An 18,737-nucleotide genomic window follows, 5' to 3' on the forward strand; every position below is an offset into this window, starting at 1 on the left:
ATTCATCTGAGAGAAGAACTTCATCTTCATCTTCTCCTTCAATGGGCAATACCTTTTTCTGAAAAAGTCTCAAAGTGGTGGAGTAATTCAACGGGTCTTCTTCTTCTTATCGAGTCCACACACATGATTTGTTGTTCAGCCAGAGCTGAACACACTTATCAGAATCTGCATACAATGGTGTCTGTCTTGTCGCTTCTTGTGCGTGGTGGTAGAAAGATTGGTGGAAACAGGGCCGCGACGTGAACGTCTTGTAGTTTAGCATTTAGTATCTTTTTTCGTAATCCAGCATCTATAGTTGCTTGCTTCTACCTTTTTCTGAAATTGTGCTCGGTCTGTGGTGTAGAACCCTAGGCAAGGTCAAAGTCCTGTCAGTTGCTACCCTGTTATTCTGTGTGCTGCACTGGGCTCCATCATTCAAGTAGGAAATTAAATTGATTGTTACTGCCTGATCTTCAAAATCATCAGAAAGCAAAATAAAAGAGAGATTTTGAAAGAGAGACAATAGACAATAGGTGCAGGATTAGGCCATTCGGCCCTTCGAGTCAGCACCGCCATTCAATGTGATCATGGCTGATCATCCCCAATCAGTACCCCGTTCCTGCATTCTCCCCATATCCCCTGACTCTGCTATCTTTAAGCGCCCTATCTGGCTCTCTCTTCAAAGCATCCAGAGAACCTGCCTCCACCGCCCTCTGAGGCAGAGAATTCCACAGACTCACAACTCTCTGCGAGAAAAAGTGTTTCCTCGTCTCTCCGTTCTAAATGGCTTACCCATTATTCTTAAACTGTGGCCCCTGGTTCTGGACTCCCCCAACATCGGGAACATGTTTCCTGCCTCTAGCGTGTCCAAACCCTTAACAACCTTATATGTTTCAATAAGATCCCCCCTCATCATTCTAAACTCCAGAGTGTACAAGCCCAGCTGCTCCATTCTCTCAGCATATGACAGTCCCGCCATTCCAGGAATTAACCTTGTAAACCTACATTGCACTCCCTCAATAGCAAGAATGTCCTTCCTCAAATTAGGCGACCAAAACTGCACACAACATTCCAGGTGTGGTCTCACTAGGGCTCTGTACAACTGCAGAAGGACCTCTTTGCTCCTATATTCGACTACTCTTGTTATGAAGGCCAGCATGCCATTCGCTTTCTTCACTGCCTGCTGTACCTGCATGCATACTTTCATAGACTGATGAACAAGGACCCCCAGATCCCGTTGTACTTCCCCTTTTTCCAACTTGACGCCATTTAGATAATAATCTGCCTTCCTGTTTTTGCTACCAAAGTGGGTAACCTCACATTTACCCGCATTAAACTTCATCTGCCATGCATCTGCCCACTCCCCCAACCTGTCCAAGTCACCCTGCAATCTCATAGCATCCTCCTCACAGTTCACACTGCCACCCAGCTTTGTGTCATCTGCAAATTTGCTAATGATACTTTGAATCCCTTCATCCAAATCATTGATGTATATTGTAAATAGCTGCGGACCAAGCACCGAGCCTTGCGGTACCCCACTAGTCACTGCCTACCATTCTGAAAGGGACCCGTTAATCCCTACTCTTTGTTTCCTGTTTGCCAACCAATTTTCTATCCATGTCAGCACTCTACCCCCAATACCACGTGCCTTATTTTTGCCCACTAATCTCCTATGTGGGTCCTTATCAAATGCTTTCTGAAAGTCCAGGTACACTACATCCACTGGCTCTCCCTTTGTCCATTTTCCTAGTTACATCTTCAAAAAATTCCAGAAGATTAGTCAAGCATGATTTCCCCTTCATAAATCCATGCAGACTCGGACCGATCCTGTTACTGCTATCCAAATGTGCGACTATTTCATCTTTTAGAGAGAGAAATAAAAAGAAAAAAAATCACTGAAGTTCCTCAATAGGTCGGACATTGTAGTATAAAGAGAGAAACATATCACTGACCTAAAATGGGGAGCAGTTTGAAAATTGGTCACACGACCTAACTGTCGTTTTCTTATCTTCTTAGACTATCATCTTCGATTATATAAAGTCCATTACTGTTGCCTTTCTGATCTGTGATCACAACTGGGGAAAGTAACCTAAAATATTATTCTGTTTCTGTCACCACAGATGCTGGCTAAGCTGCTGAGTATTTCCATCATTTTCTTATTTTATCACCTGATTTATAGAAGCTATTGACTGTATATTCTCTTTTAGTTTGCTTATTCATAGATCATGAACATCTCTCGGTAGATCTTTTGTTTTGATCTGTCCCCAATACTGCCTTACTAAGCAGTTTGCTTGTCTATTTTAGAGTAATCTATTTTGGTGCAGGCCTGGAGTAGCAAACAAGCCTGATGGGGTAAGGTTGGCAGATTTTCATCGCTCCAGGACATCGGTGAACCAGTTGGGGTATTAATAACAATCAAGCTGATCCATGGTCTCCATTGCTGAGACTCATTTTTAATTACATATTTAAATTTAAGTTCCATGCCTGCTGAGTCCTTGAGCACTGTTTCAAGGCTGATGAACAGCCTTTGCTTAAAAAGTCTACTCAAAAAGAACTGTTGGGGAGAGACAAAGATGGAGCCACGTGGAACCTAGGATCATGCCAGCAAGAGTTCATGAAACAGTGACCTGGTAGAGTTTTATAAAGAGATGGGGAAGTCAAAAAAGTCAGTGGGTGGGGGAAACCAGCAGAGGGATGTGATTTTCAGAGGGTGTGGATCCCCCTGAAATAATGTAGATGATTAATTAAATGAATGGAAACTTTTTTGAGTTTGGTTCCCAGTCGCTAGGTCACACTTGAATCGGGGACTGTCCCTTTATGTTGTGTCCATGCCGATGAAGCAGTTCTATAAAAGCATGGTTATTCAGGGAGTGCCCAACCACAACCAGTTGGGAACTCAAAAGAAAAGCACCAGGCACTGCGAAAGTTGACAAATATGGAAATCCCCCCCCCCCCAATCTGGTAAATGAAAAAAGCTGCAGATGCAGGAAATCTAAATTAGAAACAGAAGATGCTCAGCGGGTCAGGCTGCATCTGTGGGAGAAATAGCTAACATTTCAGGTTGAGGACCAAATAATTTATTTTCAAAGTTGGTAAATGGTTGACTGTTTATTCAGTGAGATAATGTCACGTGGACTGTGTCCACTGTGTTGGTTGCTGAAACAAAAAGGTTGTAAAAATACAAACAAAAACTAGTAATTCAAATAGCAATGGAACAGACCTTTATGGTCATTAAAATTCGCTGCTTCAATTATTAATTTTTTTCATTTTACACTAAAAGATTTTGAGAAATTTTCTGTACAAATGATAAAATCAATGGACATTCTTTGGCATGCCTATAGAATTTCTAAAGTGCACAAAAAAAATTGAGGTGGTGAATATATTGGACATCGAGACACAAATGATGTCTAATTATTTTAGCTCTTTCTTCCGTAGCTCACATTTCCCTTAAACCTACTCTTCTTTCTAAATGTAAAACTATTGCTGGTATTGGTATTTTATTTCCATGTATTTTCCCTTTATGTGCCTTAATTTTAGTATTTTTGTTGACTTGTCTCTTCCCCAGTTTGTGGAATTATTTTTAGAAAGCATATTTTAGTGTAATGTGAATTTTATCTAATTGAATTTTATCGGATATATATTTGAAAATCTGCCCTTTTAAAAAATGTATCCTTTTGGTTGCTTGATATTATTAATAAAAACATGATTTTCATTGCCTGCTAGAGTACAACGATGTTAAATAACAATTTTGCTCAAAATTTTTTTCAAGTTTTATTTGCAGTCTACAATTTATTTTTGTAAATTAGTTTACTTTAACAAAGCTCCCGAAAATGCCGAAATAAAATTCTAACGTCCATGCTTAAAGTTGTTTTGAAATGTGGATAAAATTGCATGTTAAGTCAGCGAGGAGGGCGAAAGGCAACTTTGCGCAGGAACTGTTCTTTGCCACGTGTCTCCCATTCGTTTTACCGCAAGTTCTGCAGCCGCTCGACGTTCACGTTGTGCTCAGCAGCGACACTGGTGGCCGCCCACAGAAATGCGTGGGACTGTTGGAAAAATGCAAGCATTCGATGCTGTCGGCAACAGCCGATGCAAATATTTAGCCCAGTGAGTTTTGAATTTAGCATCTCAATGCAGTGTTTTGGGGAGCAATCAAGTAATTTGAATTTGCAAAATTTCTTAATCAAATGCATAATTTTCAATATGCAAAATAAAATTAATGCAACGTGAACTTTATTATTAGAGTAATGAAAGGCGTGGAAAACCACGCATCCGCTTCGCTGCAAAACAGCCAACGCCGACAATTACACCGAGCAGGTTGCTGCAAAGATCTTTGGTTGCTGTGCAAATAATGCGTAGGAAGTGACTGCAGATCAGGAGAGAGGGCGGGGGCGAAGGAGGAGAGGAGGGAATAAGGGGTGGAGAGAGGAGGGAATAAGGGGAGATGAGGGGAGAGGGGAGGGAATATAGGGGAGGAGGGAGGAGGGGAATGAGGGGAGAGGAAGGAATGAGGGAATATTGGAGAGGAGGGAATAAGGGGAGAGGAAGGAATGAGGGGAGAGGAAGGAATGAGGGGATATGGGGAGAGGAGGAGGGTGAGGAGAGAAGTGAAGGGAATGAGGTGGTTGGAAACGAGGGAATAAGAGAGGGGAATATGGGGAGAGGAGGAGGGTGAGGAGAGAAGTGAAGGGAATGAGGGGGTGGGAAACGAGGGAATAAGAGAGGGATAGGAGAGAATTAAAAACGCGCTGTCCCGTTGATAATAAAGACATAACCATCGTTGTTTTAGTTAATACATTTGTGGGGAACCTGGACGAAATGTTAATGTGTAGGAAGGAACTACAGATGCTGGTTTACGCCGAAGATAGACACACATCTCAGGCAGTCCCTTCTTCTCCCCAGAGATGTTGCCCGTCCCGCTGCGTTCCTCCGGCATTTTTTTTTTTTGTTTTTTTTTTTTGCACGTCCAACTTCGTGAGAAATATATGTTTGTAAATAGTCTTATGGTGAGGGGGGGGGGGGGGGGGGGGGGTATTGGTCTAATTTGCATACTTCCCCCCCCCCACCACACCACACACACACGCTGCCATCTTTGTTGTGAGGGGGGCGGACGGCGGAGGCTGCAATAGAGCAAAAGGCGGGTAGTTCTTGAGGGAGGAGGGTTTATATATATATATAAATATTTAAAAAAAACAGAAATCGATGAGCCGACGCTTTAACTCGACGCGAAGGTAAGCGAGTCTTACATTTGTCGTGCGAAGGAAAGTTTCCAAGTCCTTGATGGGGGTTTTTTTTTTCTCGTTGTCGTTGTTTTTCTCTTCAATTGTGTGAGGTGAGGGGAGTTTGTTTTTTTTGTTGTTTTGTTTTTCCCCCTCCTCCTCCTCCTCCCCCTCCTCCCTCAGGCTGTTTTTTTTTTTGGCGCCGAGCGATTGCTGCCCCTGCAGGGCGGCCCCGCGCGCGCTGTAGCTGCAGCTGCAGCCGCTGCACTGGAGCCGCTGCACGGGGGCGCCAGTGCGACTGCGCGCGGCGCGGCGCGGCCGGCCCCACAAACCGCCGCTCACGCACGCTCACTCACTCACATTCACACAATCTCTATGACTGCCGTCCTGGTGAGTTTTCATTGTCCTATAACTCGTTTTATTTTTCCTCCTACCTAGCCCACAGCTAGCAATGATCATCATTACTTTTTTTTCCTCTTGGGGTTTATCTTTCATTCATTTTTTTTTCCTATATCACTCATTCCGAAGTCTGAAGAAGGGTCTCGAACCCGAAACGTCGCCCATTTCTTCTCTCCAGGGATGCTGCCTGTCCCGCTGAGTTACTCCAGCATTTTGTGTCTATCTTGCATATTTTGACTCCGGTGGTTGCAGGATTTTTTTTAACCCCCCCCCCCCCCCCCCCCCCCATTGCAGCGAGTGGCAACTTCGCTGGATGCTTCACGTCAAGGTAGGTCTTAAAGTCAATGTTTTTAGTTTTAAGGATCCAAAAGACACAGCATTGACTGTTTCCTCCTTTTAATTGTGCAGATACATTTTCCCTGGTGAAGTTTGCACAATTCTGATTTTTTTTTTAACGTGTGCAAACTTCTCATCGGGCGGGGGGGGGGGGGGGTGAAGATGACAACAAATGAACTCGTGCAGCGCTGCACTTGACTTGCCGTGCTGCTGCATTGTTGTAGCTGCAATCGTTTAGAATCCAGAGAATTCCTGATTGCCTCCTCCCTCGTATACCTGTGAACAACACACTTTCACAATGAGTCCATGCTGAGGTCACTTATCGACATAATGGATGAGTGCTGTTTTTTGGTTGATAAGCACATTTTTTTGATGTTAAAATGCAAGCTCATTGTTAATGCCCATGCAACACATGTCCTGGAGGAATACTTACCTGATTTTTGGGTATCCTTCACTCAGTAGTTAATCTGCGATGCATATGATTCTATGTAACAGAGTAACAAAAAATAATATGTTTTTGGTTTTAAGTTTGATCAGTTTCAGTAGGTTTTAGATCTAGCAAATCTTAATCACTTTTTTTTATTTTGCATTAATCCAAACATCTTGGGTGACAAATGAACACATTTGCCTTATTCCACCAGATCTAATGTATTTATCGAAGCTTTTCATTTTCCTTAAAGGTGTATCACTGACATTTCTTTGGGGAGGGGGAAGCGAAGGCTCTGTCTACTGTAATCCTGTAATTAGCAGCTTTCGGAAATTAACTATCTATCATAGTACTGTGCCACTTTTTTGTTTTTATGCCATGCAATACAATACTTTTCAAATATTGCTAAAAATGCTATAAATAGGAAACAAAATCAAAATGGGTGCTGGGAATATGGGAATTTTTTTCAATGATCTGTCTAATGGGAATTCAACCCTCAGATGCAATCTTCTATTTTTTACAGATACGAGTGGAATCAGTGCTATATTTGTCACATATTCAAAATCATTGCTTGATGGGGTAGGTGTATACACATTTTGTTTTGATCTATTTAAGACTAGCATTGGACCACAAAGAAAAGTTATGAAAATGAATTCACTAAATCTAAATAAAATGTGGGTTTGGCATCACAGTTTTTGACTAGAAAAAAGACCTAAAGGCTGCTAAATTGCAGTACCATTTTCTCGTGAATGTTGTTCAAGGTGGAAATTAGCTCCTTTTTCTGTAGTTTTCTCTTAAGGTGTTTGTAATACATTTAAATTCTTCACGCTAGTGAAGAAGGTAAGCAAAGGAGTCTCAAAAGATGGACAATTAATATTGCCTTGTTGCTGTTACCAATATCTCAAGAACAATGTTAGCAAATAATTTGTATAAGTGTCTTTTTACAATACTGGAGAGATTTTGAGGAACAAGATTATTATTCAGTTTTTTACACCAATTCGCTGTTCTTAAAAAAAATCTACCCACCACGTAAAACTTTATAAATACATATAAATTAGATAACCTCAAGACCGAAAGTCAAAAACTGTTTTCATGCCAGACAAATCTTCGTTTTACTACCAATTTGGACAACAAAAATGTGTCATTAAAAACTCTGCCACATTTAGTCATGAATATTTAATTTATAAATGAACTTCATATAGCCCCTCATACATATATGTTTTGATAATGATCTAGGGAAATATCTTCATCGATACCAGGAGAAAAATACAGTAACATATAGATAATACAGTAAAGAACCCGTAACGGTCGTCGTGCTTGGTGTCCATTGTCACCGTTATGAGAGTCGGTACCTCCGCAAGTTAAATCATGCAGGCTCCAAACCTCTTAATGCTTTTCAAAATCACATGAGGTATCTGACGGTAGTAGCGATTTTTGGGTGAGCTAATTATTTTTTCTTATTTTCCAATTTAATATATCAAAAACATTGTGGTGTCAAAAATGCAACGGCCGTTTACGATATTTTCTGACTTTAAAATGAATTAAAAAAATTTGGGGGCATAAATTGGTCATCAAAACTAAGAAACTGAGCCAATCTTCAATTTGGCAACACACTGTCTCTTGTTTACCTTTTGTACGGACCAAGTCGTCAACTTCATTCCTTCGTGTCAACTTCGGGAAGCTCTGCAACGACTGTTACGGAGACATTTTACTTACTAAAAAATCAGTCCAAATTAAACGTTCTGACGAATCATCGGCTATCGATATAGCTCAAATCCATAAGGTACTGTTACTGTTTAGATCACATTGGTGAAAATGTACTGTTTAGATCACATTGGTGAAAATGTTTGGTTTTCGCTACTAATGTAACGTTCGTTTTCTGGGACACCAAACCTTTTAATGTCCACCGCAATGTAAGTTTGTGTGTATGATGTGTAACACGCGTTGCAGTGTCCACTCAGATGGATGCAGTTTTCTACATTAGGGGTCGGCAACCTTGTTCTGCATAGTGGCCAGGATGCATGTCTGTGAGCGGATGGTGGGCCACATCTATCACGTGTACACATGGATCCTGCCCCGGATGGTAGGCATCAAATCGCGTGTTCGCATAGATGCCGCCCCTTCGAGGAAGCCACCCAAAGCACTGGCCCCTCGTTTCGGGCGCTTACGAACATGGTGTACCTACGGACCATTGCCTTGGCTCTGTCCTGAAGGCGGTGGCTCAAGTATCACACACGCTCATCCCCGGCTTATTGACAACCCCGATTCCGACAGCGAAGCCCAGACACAGAAGGTGCGCAGCCATGCCGGCGGCTTAGCGCAGGATGCGGTACAGCCGGAGGAGCTCGGCGGCTCCGCCATTGGGGCTGCCAGCGCAGGATTCCTTGCGTCACCGCAGCGTGGCCTTGGGCACAGGAGAAGGAGCCTGGTCTCACGCAGGCCGATGGGCAGCAGGATTGAATGCGTCTTTTTCAGTGTTTCACTTGAAGTCCGAAAATCATCTTCCATGTACCGGAGATGACGGATAACTGCCGGCCAGATGATTACGGGGAAAAAAATACGCCTGCGGGCCGGATGATTTCGGATTACGGGCCACATTCGGCCCGAGGGCCATAGGTTGCCGACCCCTATACTACGTGGTCAGGTGAATAAAGTGGAAATGGTGTTTGCATTTTTATTGTTCCATGCATTCATAAACAGAAAGGAATAAGAAATACGTGCACTTAATGTGCCAACCAGGTCACTGGTGGACACGATGCGACAACCGTTAAGCAAAATGTAATTGTGTATCCTGATGCCATTTTTGGAAACTTGCCATCAGTATGCTATATTTTCTTATATTTTTTGTTGATACTATGTTGGTCATGAACTTGTCAACCTTTTTGAAGGAATTTGAAATTTTACCCCCCTTGTCACATTTTTGTGTGCAGTATTGTAAAAAAAAGAGGTTTACTGGATCGCATAGTAAATTCTAATAAACCTAAAACTGCTTAATATGTCTAGAGATACTTTGTATTGGAAGAAATAAAAGCCAATTTGCTCTAATCTGTTAATGTGAATCATCTTGCACCTGTTTACATTATCAGTAGAACCTTCTTCATGATTATCAAAAAGGTGTAGTTGTTGATTAATGCGTCTCAGTTGTTGATTAATTGGCTGGATTTCCAGAAGAGCAATCAAGGTCTTCCATCGTCTGAGAATGAAGAATGGTTGTTCGCTGTCTCGGTGAGAGACTTCGAAGAAAACTCCAGGTTTTTTACTGAGAAGAACCCCATATGAACAGGAAATCTATAGGCATAATAATGAGCCTGCTTATTTTAGTTGTAACGTTGGGGCAAAAACACAGAAAAATAATGTTGTCCAAACCCAGGACCTGAATGATATTAAGCTCCTGGAAATCATTAAATAAGAGATAAAATTGAATTCTCTGTCTTTTTTTTGTAAGTTTTGTTTTTTATGGACTTTTACTGGACATTGGTGATGTTTAAGTACATAAGCTCATTGTAATTTGTCTGGGTGAAGAGGCTACTGTGCCAGTTGAAGAATACATTTAAAAATAGTGCTTGCCCAGAAGTTCTGGAATTGTTTTAATCTACATTTTTCTTTTGTACAACTTACCATGTCAGCTTAAAAAGAAATACAAGAAGGAATAGACCATGTGGTAGTTTAAACTTTATATTATTCTATATCCTGGCTGATTCTTTATCTGAAGTATCCTTGATGCCTCTTTGTTTCCTTTGGAATCCAAAAACCCATTGAAATCCATATCGATATAGTTGATCCAGAATCAACTCGGTGGGAAATTCGAAAGTATTTTGTGCCTCTGAAGAAATGTTTCATTTCAGTCCTGTAATTAAGCTTACTATTTTGAGGCAAGGCAAATGGCCACCATGCTCTCCCTCTTTTTTAGAAAATAGACTTTTAGATAATTACCTTTCATTCTTTGAAGTTCCTTTTGAGCGTGTGCCCATCATCCTCAAAGGATAACTGGCTCACCAAGAATAAACCTAATCATCCTTTTGTTGCAACATTCTTTGAAATGGAAGCTAAAATGATGCATAGTTCTCAAGCATGGTCTGACAGGTGATATCTTATACAGGTGAAACAATACATCTGTATTTGTGTCCATATTACTTTTGACATGTACAAAGACAGCAGGCTACCTTTGAACATATAGATTCCCACAACTTTATTCTTCTGCAACAGATTTTTTTTGAATCTCCTATTTTGTATCTTTAGACTCCACCTTTTTCATTTAGCTATTCTGCCTATATTCCTTTTGCAGACTTTGCACTTCCTCACAACATCTTTTCTGATATTTAATTTGAGCAAATATGGCGACATGGGATACTTGTGATGTTATTTGATATCAGATTTGGACTGTTCTCCAGTGTGAGAATTTTCAACTTTTTGTGCTTTAAGAATACTTCTCGGATATGTCTTTTAATGGAATCCCTTTTTTTCATTTTGTAACGCAGACTTCCGAATTTCACTTGATGGAAATGTCTTCTCATTTCACGCAGCTTATCCAAACCTTTCAGGCCTCACTCTTATGCCTGCTTTTTCATCATAGTTTGATGATATTTGTTCTTATTTTGGATGAAGGATTGAGAGTGAACTCTACTCTTGGTAACGCAATGGGGATATTTTTAAGGCAGAGATATATTCTTGATTAGTACAGGTGTCATGTTGTGGGGAGAATGGGGTTAGGAGGGAGAGATCGATCAGCCATGATTGAATGGCAGAGGACTTGATGGGCTGAATGGCCTAATTCTACTACTATTCCATATGACCTTATATGAGCACATGACTGCCCAGGATGCAGATGGCCTTTAAGGCTACTGTTCCTAGGCATTCTTGCAACGTCTTGCAAGGCGGATGCCAGTATTCCTCAAAGAATGAGCGCTGCTGCCTTGGGTAGGTATCGAACATTCTACATACCTTTGCTGGGAATTCCATTAACTTGGTGTAAACACTGGTCGTGTATGTATTTCGTGTTGATAGGATCTGATGAATTAAAGCATTAATTGTCCCTTTGGTATGCTTTCGTGTGGCGTGCACAGCCTAAAGGTGTTGGACAACTTGTTCTATTTGATCTTCCGTTTGTGCACGTCGAGTTGATTGCATTAGTCGAAACAGGGCGGACCACGTGAAGGTTGCAATCTTCCACCCCTTTGGTATGCTTGAAGTACATTTCTCTTTTATCCGGATTACTGTGGAGAATCAGTGCCTTACTGATATTATTTTCTCTATAAAGAGCATTACAATGCTTGAAGCTGCTTGCAACTATTGTTCAACAATGTTAACATCCAAGCAGTTACTGCATTTAAGCCAATATTCTATTTGGATATGCATATTGTTACCATTGCTGGAGAAACCACCATTATAATGTTGCTTGTAATGATTAAAATCTTATTCCAGTTAATCCAAATGCACATGACCATAATTTCTTAAATTGTATTGGATGTTTTTGCTCCAGTTAATCACATAAGAATTTCAGAGTTCATCTCTTTTTAATAGAGATTCTCGTAACAATTAATTGTTACAGAATTTTGGAGAGTGAAAAACACTTTTCCAGCCTCCTTCAAGATGGTCTTTAGACCTAATTCCTGGACAACTTGCTAATATTGTCCATCTTCACCTTTTTAAAGTTTGCTTTTTTTCCCTCTACCCTCATAGATTCACTCGCTGAGAATCTTTATAATGCATCATATGCTATAGTGCAGTGTTTGACTGAAGGTGGTGTAAAATCACCATGTTGGACTGAAGAATATCTGTGAAGAATTTCAAAATAAAGTTTATCTTTTAGTTGAAACATTCAATAGTTTTAGGGTTTCTTAGATGCCTTGGGCTTCCTGAAGCTAATATGAATTGCACTTGGCATATATAACAGATTCCTTTGTGGCTAACATGTTTGATCAATATTCTAACCTTAAATGAAATCTGGCACAGTAAAACCAATGCAAATATTGTCATAATTTTTAGAAGGCTGCCTGTAAGCAGTTTACAAGAGTTTCATAAAATATTCTTTCTTTTTGAGCTGGCTTTGTCAAATTGTTAGAATTCATTTTTCGACTCTCTTGCATTCAGCAATTATGAAGTTGAGTTTGAGCTTCAAAAAAACAGTTGTATCACATGTATGGAGAAACAAGCAACTCCAGATGCTGGTTTACAAAACAACACACCGTGCTGGAGTAATCCAGCAGAACAAGCAACATCTCTGCCAGGCTTGTTGAGTTACTCTAGCACTTTGTGTCTTTTTTTTTGATCCCATGTATATATGGTGTGATCTTGGTTGATTGAATATTTTAACTTCCGGTGTTAACTGGCTATCAGAAAATATATGTAGGTTCTAAAATTAAGGGAAAATGTATAAATAACACATGGATTAAAATGATTACAATCATTAATGTTTTGAAAGTGAATAATTTAATGGAATGTGGTTTGCAATTCTTGGCACCAGATAGATTTGCTTTCACTAACTTCTAATTGAGACCAATCCTGTGCAAAGCATGGTCTCCAGAGTCATTATCATGAAACCATACATCATGTTTTCAGCATCAGTGGGTAATGTATCGACCCTCAATAAATATACTAATCTTACTGTATCTCTGGTAGTCATCGCATTTTCTTGATGTGGTGTTTAGATTTAACTTTATTATTGTCATGTGTACCAAGATACATTGAAAAGCTTTCTTTTGCATGATATCAAATCAGATAACACTATAGATAAATACAATCAAGCAAAACTTAGGAATAATAGATAAAGCAAAGGGAAAGATACAGTGTGCTGAATACAGTTCCTGGAAATTGTGCTAGGTTTACAGGTAAAATATACATAGGAGTGAGTGTATCGGGTGATGGTAGATCCTCTGGGACAAACATGCGAAGAGTCACTACACTCCAGCGCCATCTTAATGCTTTTGAGAGGTGATCATATATCATTTGAACAAGTATACTATTTCTCCGTAGTGCATTCTTCCATGTACAACTCTTTGATTTCTTTCCAGTGTTGAGAAAATTTCAGTACTTGTTAGTTTGCATGAACAAATTCTTGCACCTTGTATGCAAAAAATTGGGCAATATGGTTTGAACAATTTGTTGCAGCCGAGTGTGTTGGATGAAGGGAGACATTTTCTTTAAAACAGTCCCAGATGGTCCATCTGAATTGGGCTTCTTTAGGTCAGTCAGCCTGATGCCCATGATGATCCCAGAGCAAGTGTTACCCAGTTTGGACCTATAATACCACCACAGGTGGTTGCAAATGTGGTGTTGATTGACTTTGTTGTCATATGGAATCTTCCAAGTGACCTCAGGCATGTCACTGGTCATAGGGTCTATTATGGTGTCTTCTGCCAAGTGTTTCCCCTCAGTAGGATGCAAATTGGAGGAGGAGCACCTCGTATTTCACTTGGGCAGTTTACACCCGAGTGGTATGAACATTGACTTCTCCAATTTCAGGTAGTCCTTTCTTTCTCCCTCCTTCCCCTCCCCTTCCCAGCTCCCCCACAGCCTACTGTCTCCGCATCTTCCTTTCTTTCTTCCCCCCCCTCCATTAGTCTGAAGAAGGGTCTCGACCTGAAACATCGCCTATTCCTTTGCTTCATAGATGCTACCTCACCCGCTGAGTTTGACTACATGTGATTTTTTTTTTTCCTATTACAAATCTTAAATTGTGGATTACAGAGGCAAATGAATAAATGACGGGCCTTTGTCCCAAACATTATGGAGGGCACTGTGGCTGCAGTACAGACAAGGCAGCCATTTTGTGCACTCTGCAGGGACTCGACTTCCTCCATTATACAACGAGCTTAGCTGCTGGAATCACGTGACGTATATATTAGAATCTTGGATGCTTCCTTTCTCTACTTGTTTCCTTAATCTAGTCTGTTTCTCACACATGAAGAAATGTGTGCAAGAAAACCCCTCTATTTCTATAATTAGAGCATCTATCTTTCAGGAAAGCTATTAAATACATAACGCATAAATTGTGAGATATATAGTGATAGTAAAGGACAGTGTCGCTTGTATTTATGATTTATTTTGACCATTTAACATCTGCATGTTTTTCATGGTTAGGTTGAATAAAGGTAGATTTTACTTTCCACCTACTTAAAATTCCTGATCATATGGATAAATTTTGCTTGTGGGGTAGGTAGGCAGCCATACTTTGCGTAGGTTTTTAGACCTCCTGAAATTTGGAATGCTTTTCTTTGGTTTACACTCTTAGGATGCAACAAATTTAAAAACATGTCTAAAATAAATTTTCATTTTGTGTGTTTCTGTGCATCTATCAGTTTCACCACACCCGTAGAAAAGCTCGCTATGCAGCTTGACGTTTATTTCAGATTTTTATCTATTGACTATCTGCAGAAATTTTGCAGCATGACTGGTAATTAAAATATCATAAATATTTAAGCATACTTTTCTCATATCGGCGACAAGTCCGTGAGTGTTTTCACCAATGTCTTTCAATTGACCTTGCAACTTTCCAAAAGTGTACCCTGTATGTTTTTCTCCTTTTGTGTAGTATTACATATACTTGTTTGCCTCCAATTTTGCAAAGAAATTTTAGATTTCCTATATTGTCTGATACAATAATAAATCTGCCGCTGTCAATTTTTTTTGATTTTTTTTTTTTGAGGTGTAATGAGACATGATTGAATTAACATTAAAAAAAAATGCATGAATATATTTTATCAACATTTTAAAGAATGACGCATATAGAGAGCACATGTGCATGTGCAGAGGATAATGCATTACGACTACAGTCTGCTCTTTATTTCACAATTGTGAAGATGTTATAACTGTCGGGTGCTGTGAGCGTGAGTCATCTAGATCTTTCTCGCCAGTGAAATCCAGTGAAATGTAAAGCAGATTGTGCTGCTGGCTGTGTGCTTAATATAGTAAGGAGGAAATGGAATACAGGAAGGAGGGAATATAATAGTTTGAACTAATTTTAATATTTTAATAATGATCATTGTACTCATAATGAAACTGGGGAGATAAAATTTGAGGTGGTAGGATATAATTTGTTATAATAATTGAATCTCTAAATACCTTATGACGGTATAACGTTTTTTCCCTGTATGTCAGAGGTTTTTTTTGGAATATTTTATTTTTAAATAACTAGAAAATGCCAAGATTAGAGATTTGATATCATTGGGAACCAGGAAAGAAAAAAACACATTTATTTTTATATTAAATTTTAATGTAATTCATAAATGTTGAAGAAAGAGTGATAGGAGTTATCTATGTATTGTGTTGTATGATATATTCAAATAATGGGTTCAAGGGCACAGGGAAATCTTGCATTCTGGCAATATCCTCCTGTATGTTCTTGAAGTGGGGCTTCTTTTGTTTTTTCCCCCCTCCCTCTGGTGCCTGGTGGTTCTAATAGCCGTCTGGCTCGCTCTGGTGTTTTGTAATCTCTGGCCTGGATTTCTAGGAAGCAGCAAGTAAACTTGCACTGTAGAATCCTGCTTGCTAATTGCCTAGTGTGACTGACAGGCAGTTGACGTCAGTGAGGGGCCGCCTCCAGACACATCTGCTATGCTGTAGTTGCACACCCAACAATCAGAGCTTGCTGTCTGCTGGTAAGTCCTGTTGTTGTTATGTGGTTGTGTACTTGCAGCTGTCTGACTGTAGCAGGCAAAGAATATTGTGCAACATACACACACGCCCCAACATTCACACCCACACCAAAGCTAAAATGAATGAATCATTGAAGGGAGATGATGCAGGGTAGGAAACCATTTTGTAACAAGTCTCTGTAGAGAAGTAGCTGTTTATATATAACAGTGAGCAGGAGGATGATGCTACAGTATCCTCAGCTGTCTGTGTCTCGGCAAACTCAAAATGGCTGACATTTGTTATGCCTGTTTCCCCCTCATGCAAAAATGCCTTTAGCAAGTTCCTGTGGTTTATTTAAGGAAGTGCAAATATCACATATCAACTTTTATAATCAGGTAAGCAATATTAGATATCTATTGCTTTTATCTCTTACCAACAAAAGCCAGTTTTTCTCTCGTTTCGTTCAATGTTCGTTTTTATTTTTAGTTTTTAATGCTCAATTCAGATGTAAAATCTTAAATTAATTGTGTAGTTTTGTCCTGCTGCATGTATATCATGAAATATTCTGCAATGTTTCGTGCCAAACTGTTATGACTTTTGTCCACTGGAACCCTTCAGAAGGACCAAAATGGCTGCTAATTGGAGGTTCAGAGCCTACTTAACCAAAATTCTAGGATTTTCAATTATGAAAATGGCTGCTAAAGTCAATGTGACATTCACAGGACTTAACCCATTCCCAACTGGTACAAATATGCACCTTTTTATTACTTCTCCCAGGTAAGTAATAATGATGACCATTTTCAGATTTGATTTTGGAAGGATGTAAGGGGATTGGTAAATATTGTTTTACACGCAATCAATTCCCTGACAAAGAGCCAAGCTGGATTCTTTTTGCGGTGGTTGGTGGGAGAATGGGTTGTTCAGTAGTTAATTTGTGGTTTATTTTGAAATGGAATTTTCTGAAAATGTTGAAATCCAGGCGACCCCAGAACAAATAATAATATAAATTTAATGGCAGGATGCTTTGTCTTTGGAATAGATAAACCATACTTTACTCAAAATATTAGTTTTACAGCTGTCATAGAATTTTGGAGGAGGGGGTGGGGATTGTGGGAATATGATGGGCAAGTGCCAATTTATTGTGTTAAGTCTTCTTAGATTATGCTAGTTACATTTTAACCTGTTATTATATCTTGCTGCCAATAAAATCTTGTATTCAAATATTAGACCAGAGGTCTAATGTTTGACTATGGTAGCATTTTAGTCAGTAATTCTCTTAAACTTCCTTTGCCAGTTGACCAAACACTCACTTTTCCTCTTACATAATGTTACTGCTGGTGCCAGATCCTCAACAGTCTTCAGTGCTTCAGTCTCACTCAAGCCTCCAGGATCTTCTAATTTGAGTCTTCCCATGTGGTAATTTTTCATCATGCTTTGCGTACACCTGTCATTTGGCTCCATGATACAAAGGGAGAATCGCCTGTTAAATTCGATATGTTGCTTTTGAATGTTTATTGTCGATTCAATCTTTTGGCTTGTGTCCTTTCATTTGCCTCCGATTTGAATATTTTGGGAGAATTCTTTGTCATACCTTCTGTTTTATCCAATGTTTTGTAGTACAGCCAAGCCCAATTTAAAAAATAATTTGTATAGATGCTACAGAGTTTTCTTCCTAACTCAAAGGGAAAAAAATAAGCCATTTATAATGTAACTGCATTTAAGAATCTTCTAGAATGATTTGTCATTCCAATTAGTACATCTTTTGTTATTTAGAAACCTGGAAATTTCAGCATGATAAGTGTATTTATTTACTGGTAACTTAACTATTCATCTTTCACTGATTATAACCTCTACAGTACCATTTCATATTCACAGCCATGTTGACACATTCTTCATCATACTTCAATGACCAATGCAGAAAGCATCTGTAATGTTTGGATTATATTTATCCAAAAACACTAAACAAGAGCTACATTTTTTTTTGTTATTCATAAATGTGTTTTTGATACCTATTTGGTATTTTGATAGCTATCCAAAAAAATACACAAGGCCAACATGAAATATCAATGAGCCAGTTCTGTCTATGTTTTAAATCTTTGGTGCTTTCATTGTTATTAATGCTGTTATGGCATTTCATTTCATTTTCCCCAGGTTATTAAATTTGTAATACTTCTGTGTTCCCGTAGTTTTAAAATTAATTGCATTTGTGAAGAAAATAAAAATGCGTTGCTTTTGTACTATCAGGTAAAATTGTAATTAAAGATTCTTGTTAACATTATTACTGATGTAGGATACTTCTTTTTTTGTTAGATGATTTAGGCTTTCATTTTAATAGGATGTTTCAATTTAAAATAAATTCCATAATAACAATTACATTTAATTTTGCAAACCGCAGTTCAAATCAAAAGCTGTAGCATCACTGGATGATGTTGTTAAAGGACTATGCAATTTAATCTTTGTACCAATGTCATTGAAAGCTAACCCCAGTATCCACTTGACAGACATTATATATTACGATTGTAGCACTTCCAGGTGTTAACAATCAATGTTTTAGCATCTCAATCACATGATTTTAAATAAATCTACAAAATTGGGTTAATTGGTGATATTTTCTAGGAATCATTATTGACCAAACAAGTGAGATAGAAGTACTTCATTAGTTGTAATTGGCAATCTGATATCCTTGGATGATTCTATTCAAATGCAAACTTATTTGTTTAAAAATAGATGTTTTAGGAATGCTGCAAAAGTTATTACTCTATTTGAATTTTCCCATAACTAACTTAAATAGCATGCCTTGCTAT

General features: G+C 39.1%; 1 protein-coding gene across 20 annotated transcripts in view; it reads left to right on the plus strand.

Annotated features, from left to right (window-relative positions):
- The first annotated feature begins 5,088 nt into the window (after nt 1-5,088).
- atf7ip (activating transcription factor 7 interacting protein) overlaps nt 5,089-18,737 on the plus strand; it is a 97,821-nt gene continuing 84,172 nt past the window's right edge. For 4 of the 20 annotated variants that reach the window (XM_055663313.1, XM_055663306.1, XM_055663307.1 and 1 more), the window contains exons 1-2: nt 5,089-5,210; nt 6,884-6,939. Coding sequence is in view for 5 of the 20 variants with exons in the window: in XM_055663300.1 (XP_055519275.1) it covers nt 6,935-6,939 (5 nt within the window). In the remaining 15 variants the exon portion in view is untranslated. Of the gene's footprint in view, nt 5,211-5,433; nt 5,589-5,726; nt 5,926-6,883; nt 6,940-15,625; nt 15,957-18,737 lie in introns of those variants that run through there. The other 16 variants (XM_055663301.1, XM_055663303.1, XM_055663309.1 and 13 more) reach the window with 8 other exon arrangements.

This window comes from Leucoraja erinacea, chromosome 37, assembly GCF_028641065.1.
Source record: "Leucoraja erinacea ecotype New England chromosome 37, Leri_hhj_1, whole genome shotgun sequence".
Lineage (NCBI taxonomy): Eukaryota > Metazoa > Chordata > Chondrichthyes > Rajiformes > Rajidae > Leucoraja > Leucoraja erinaceus.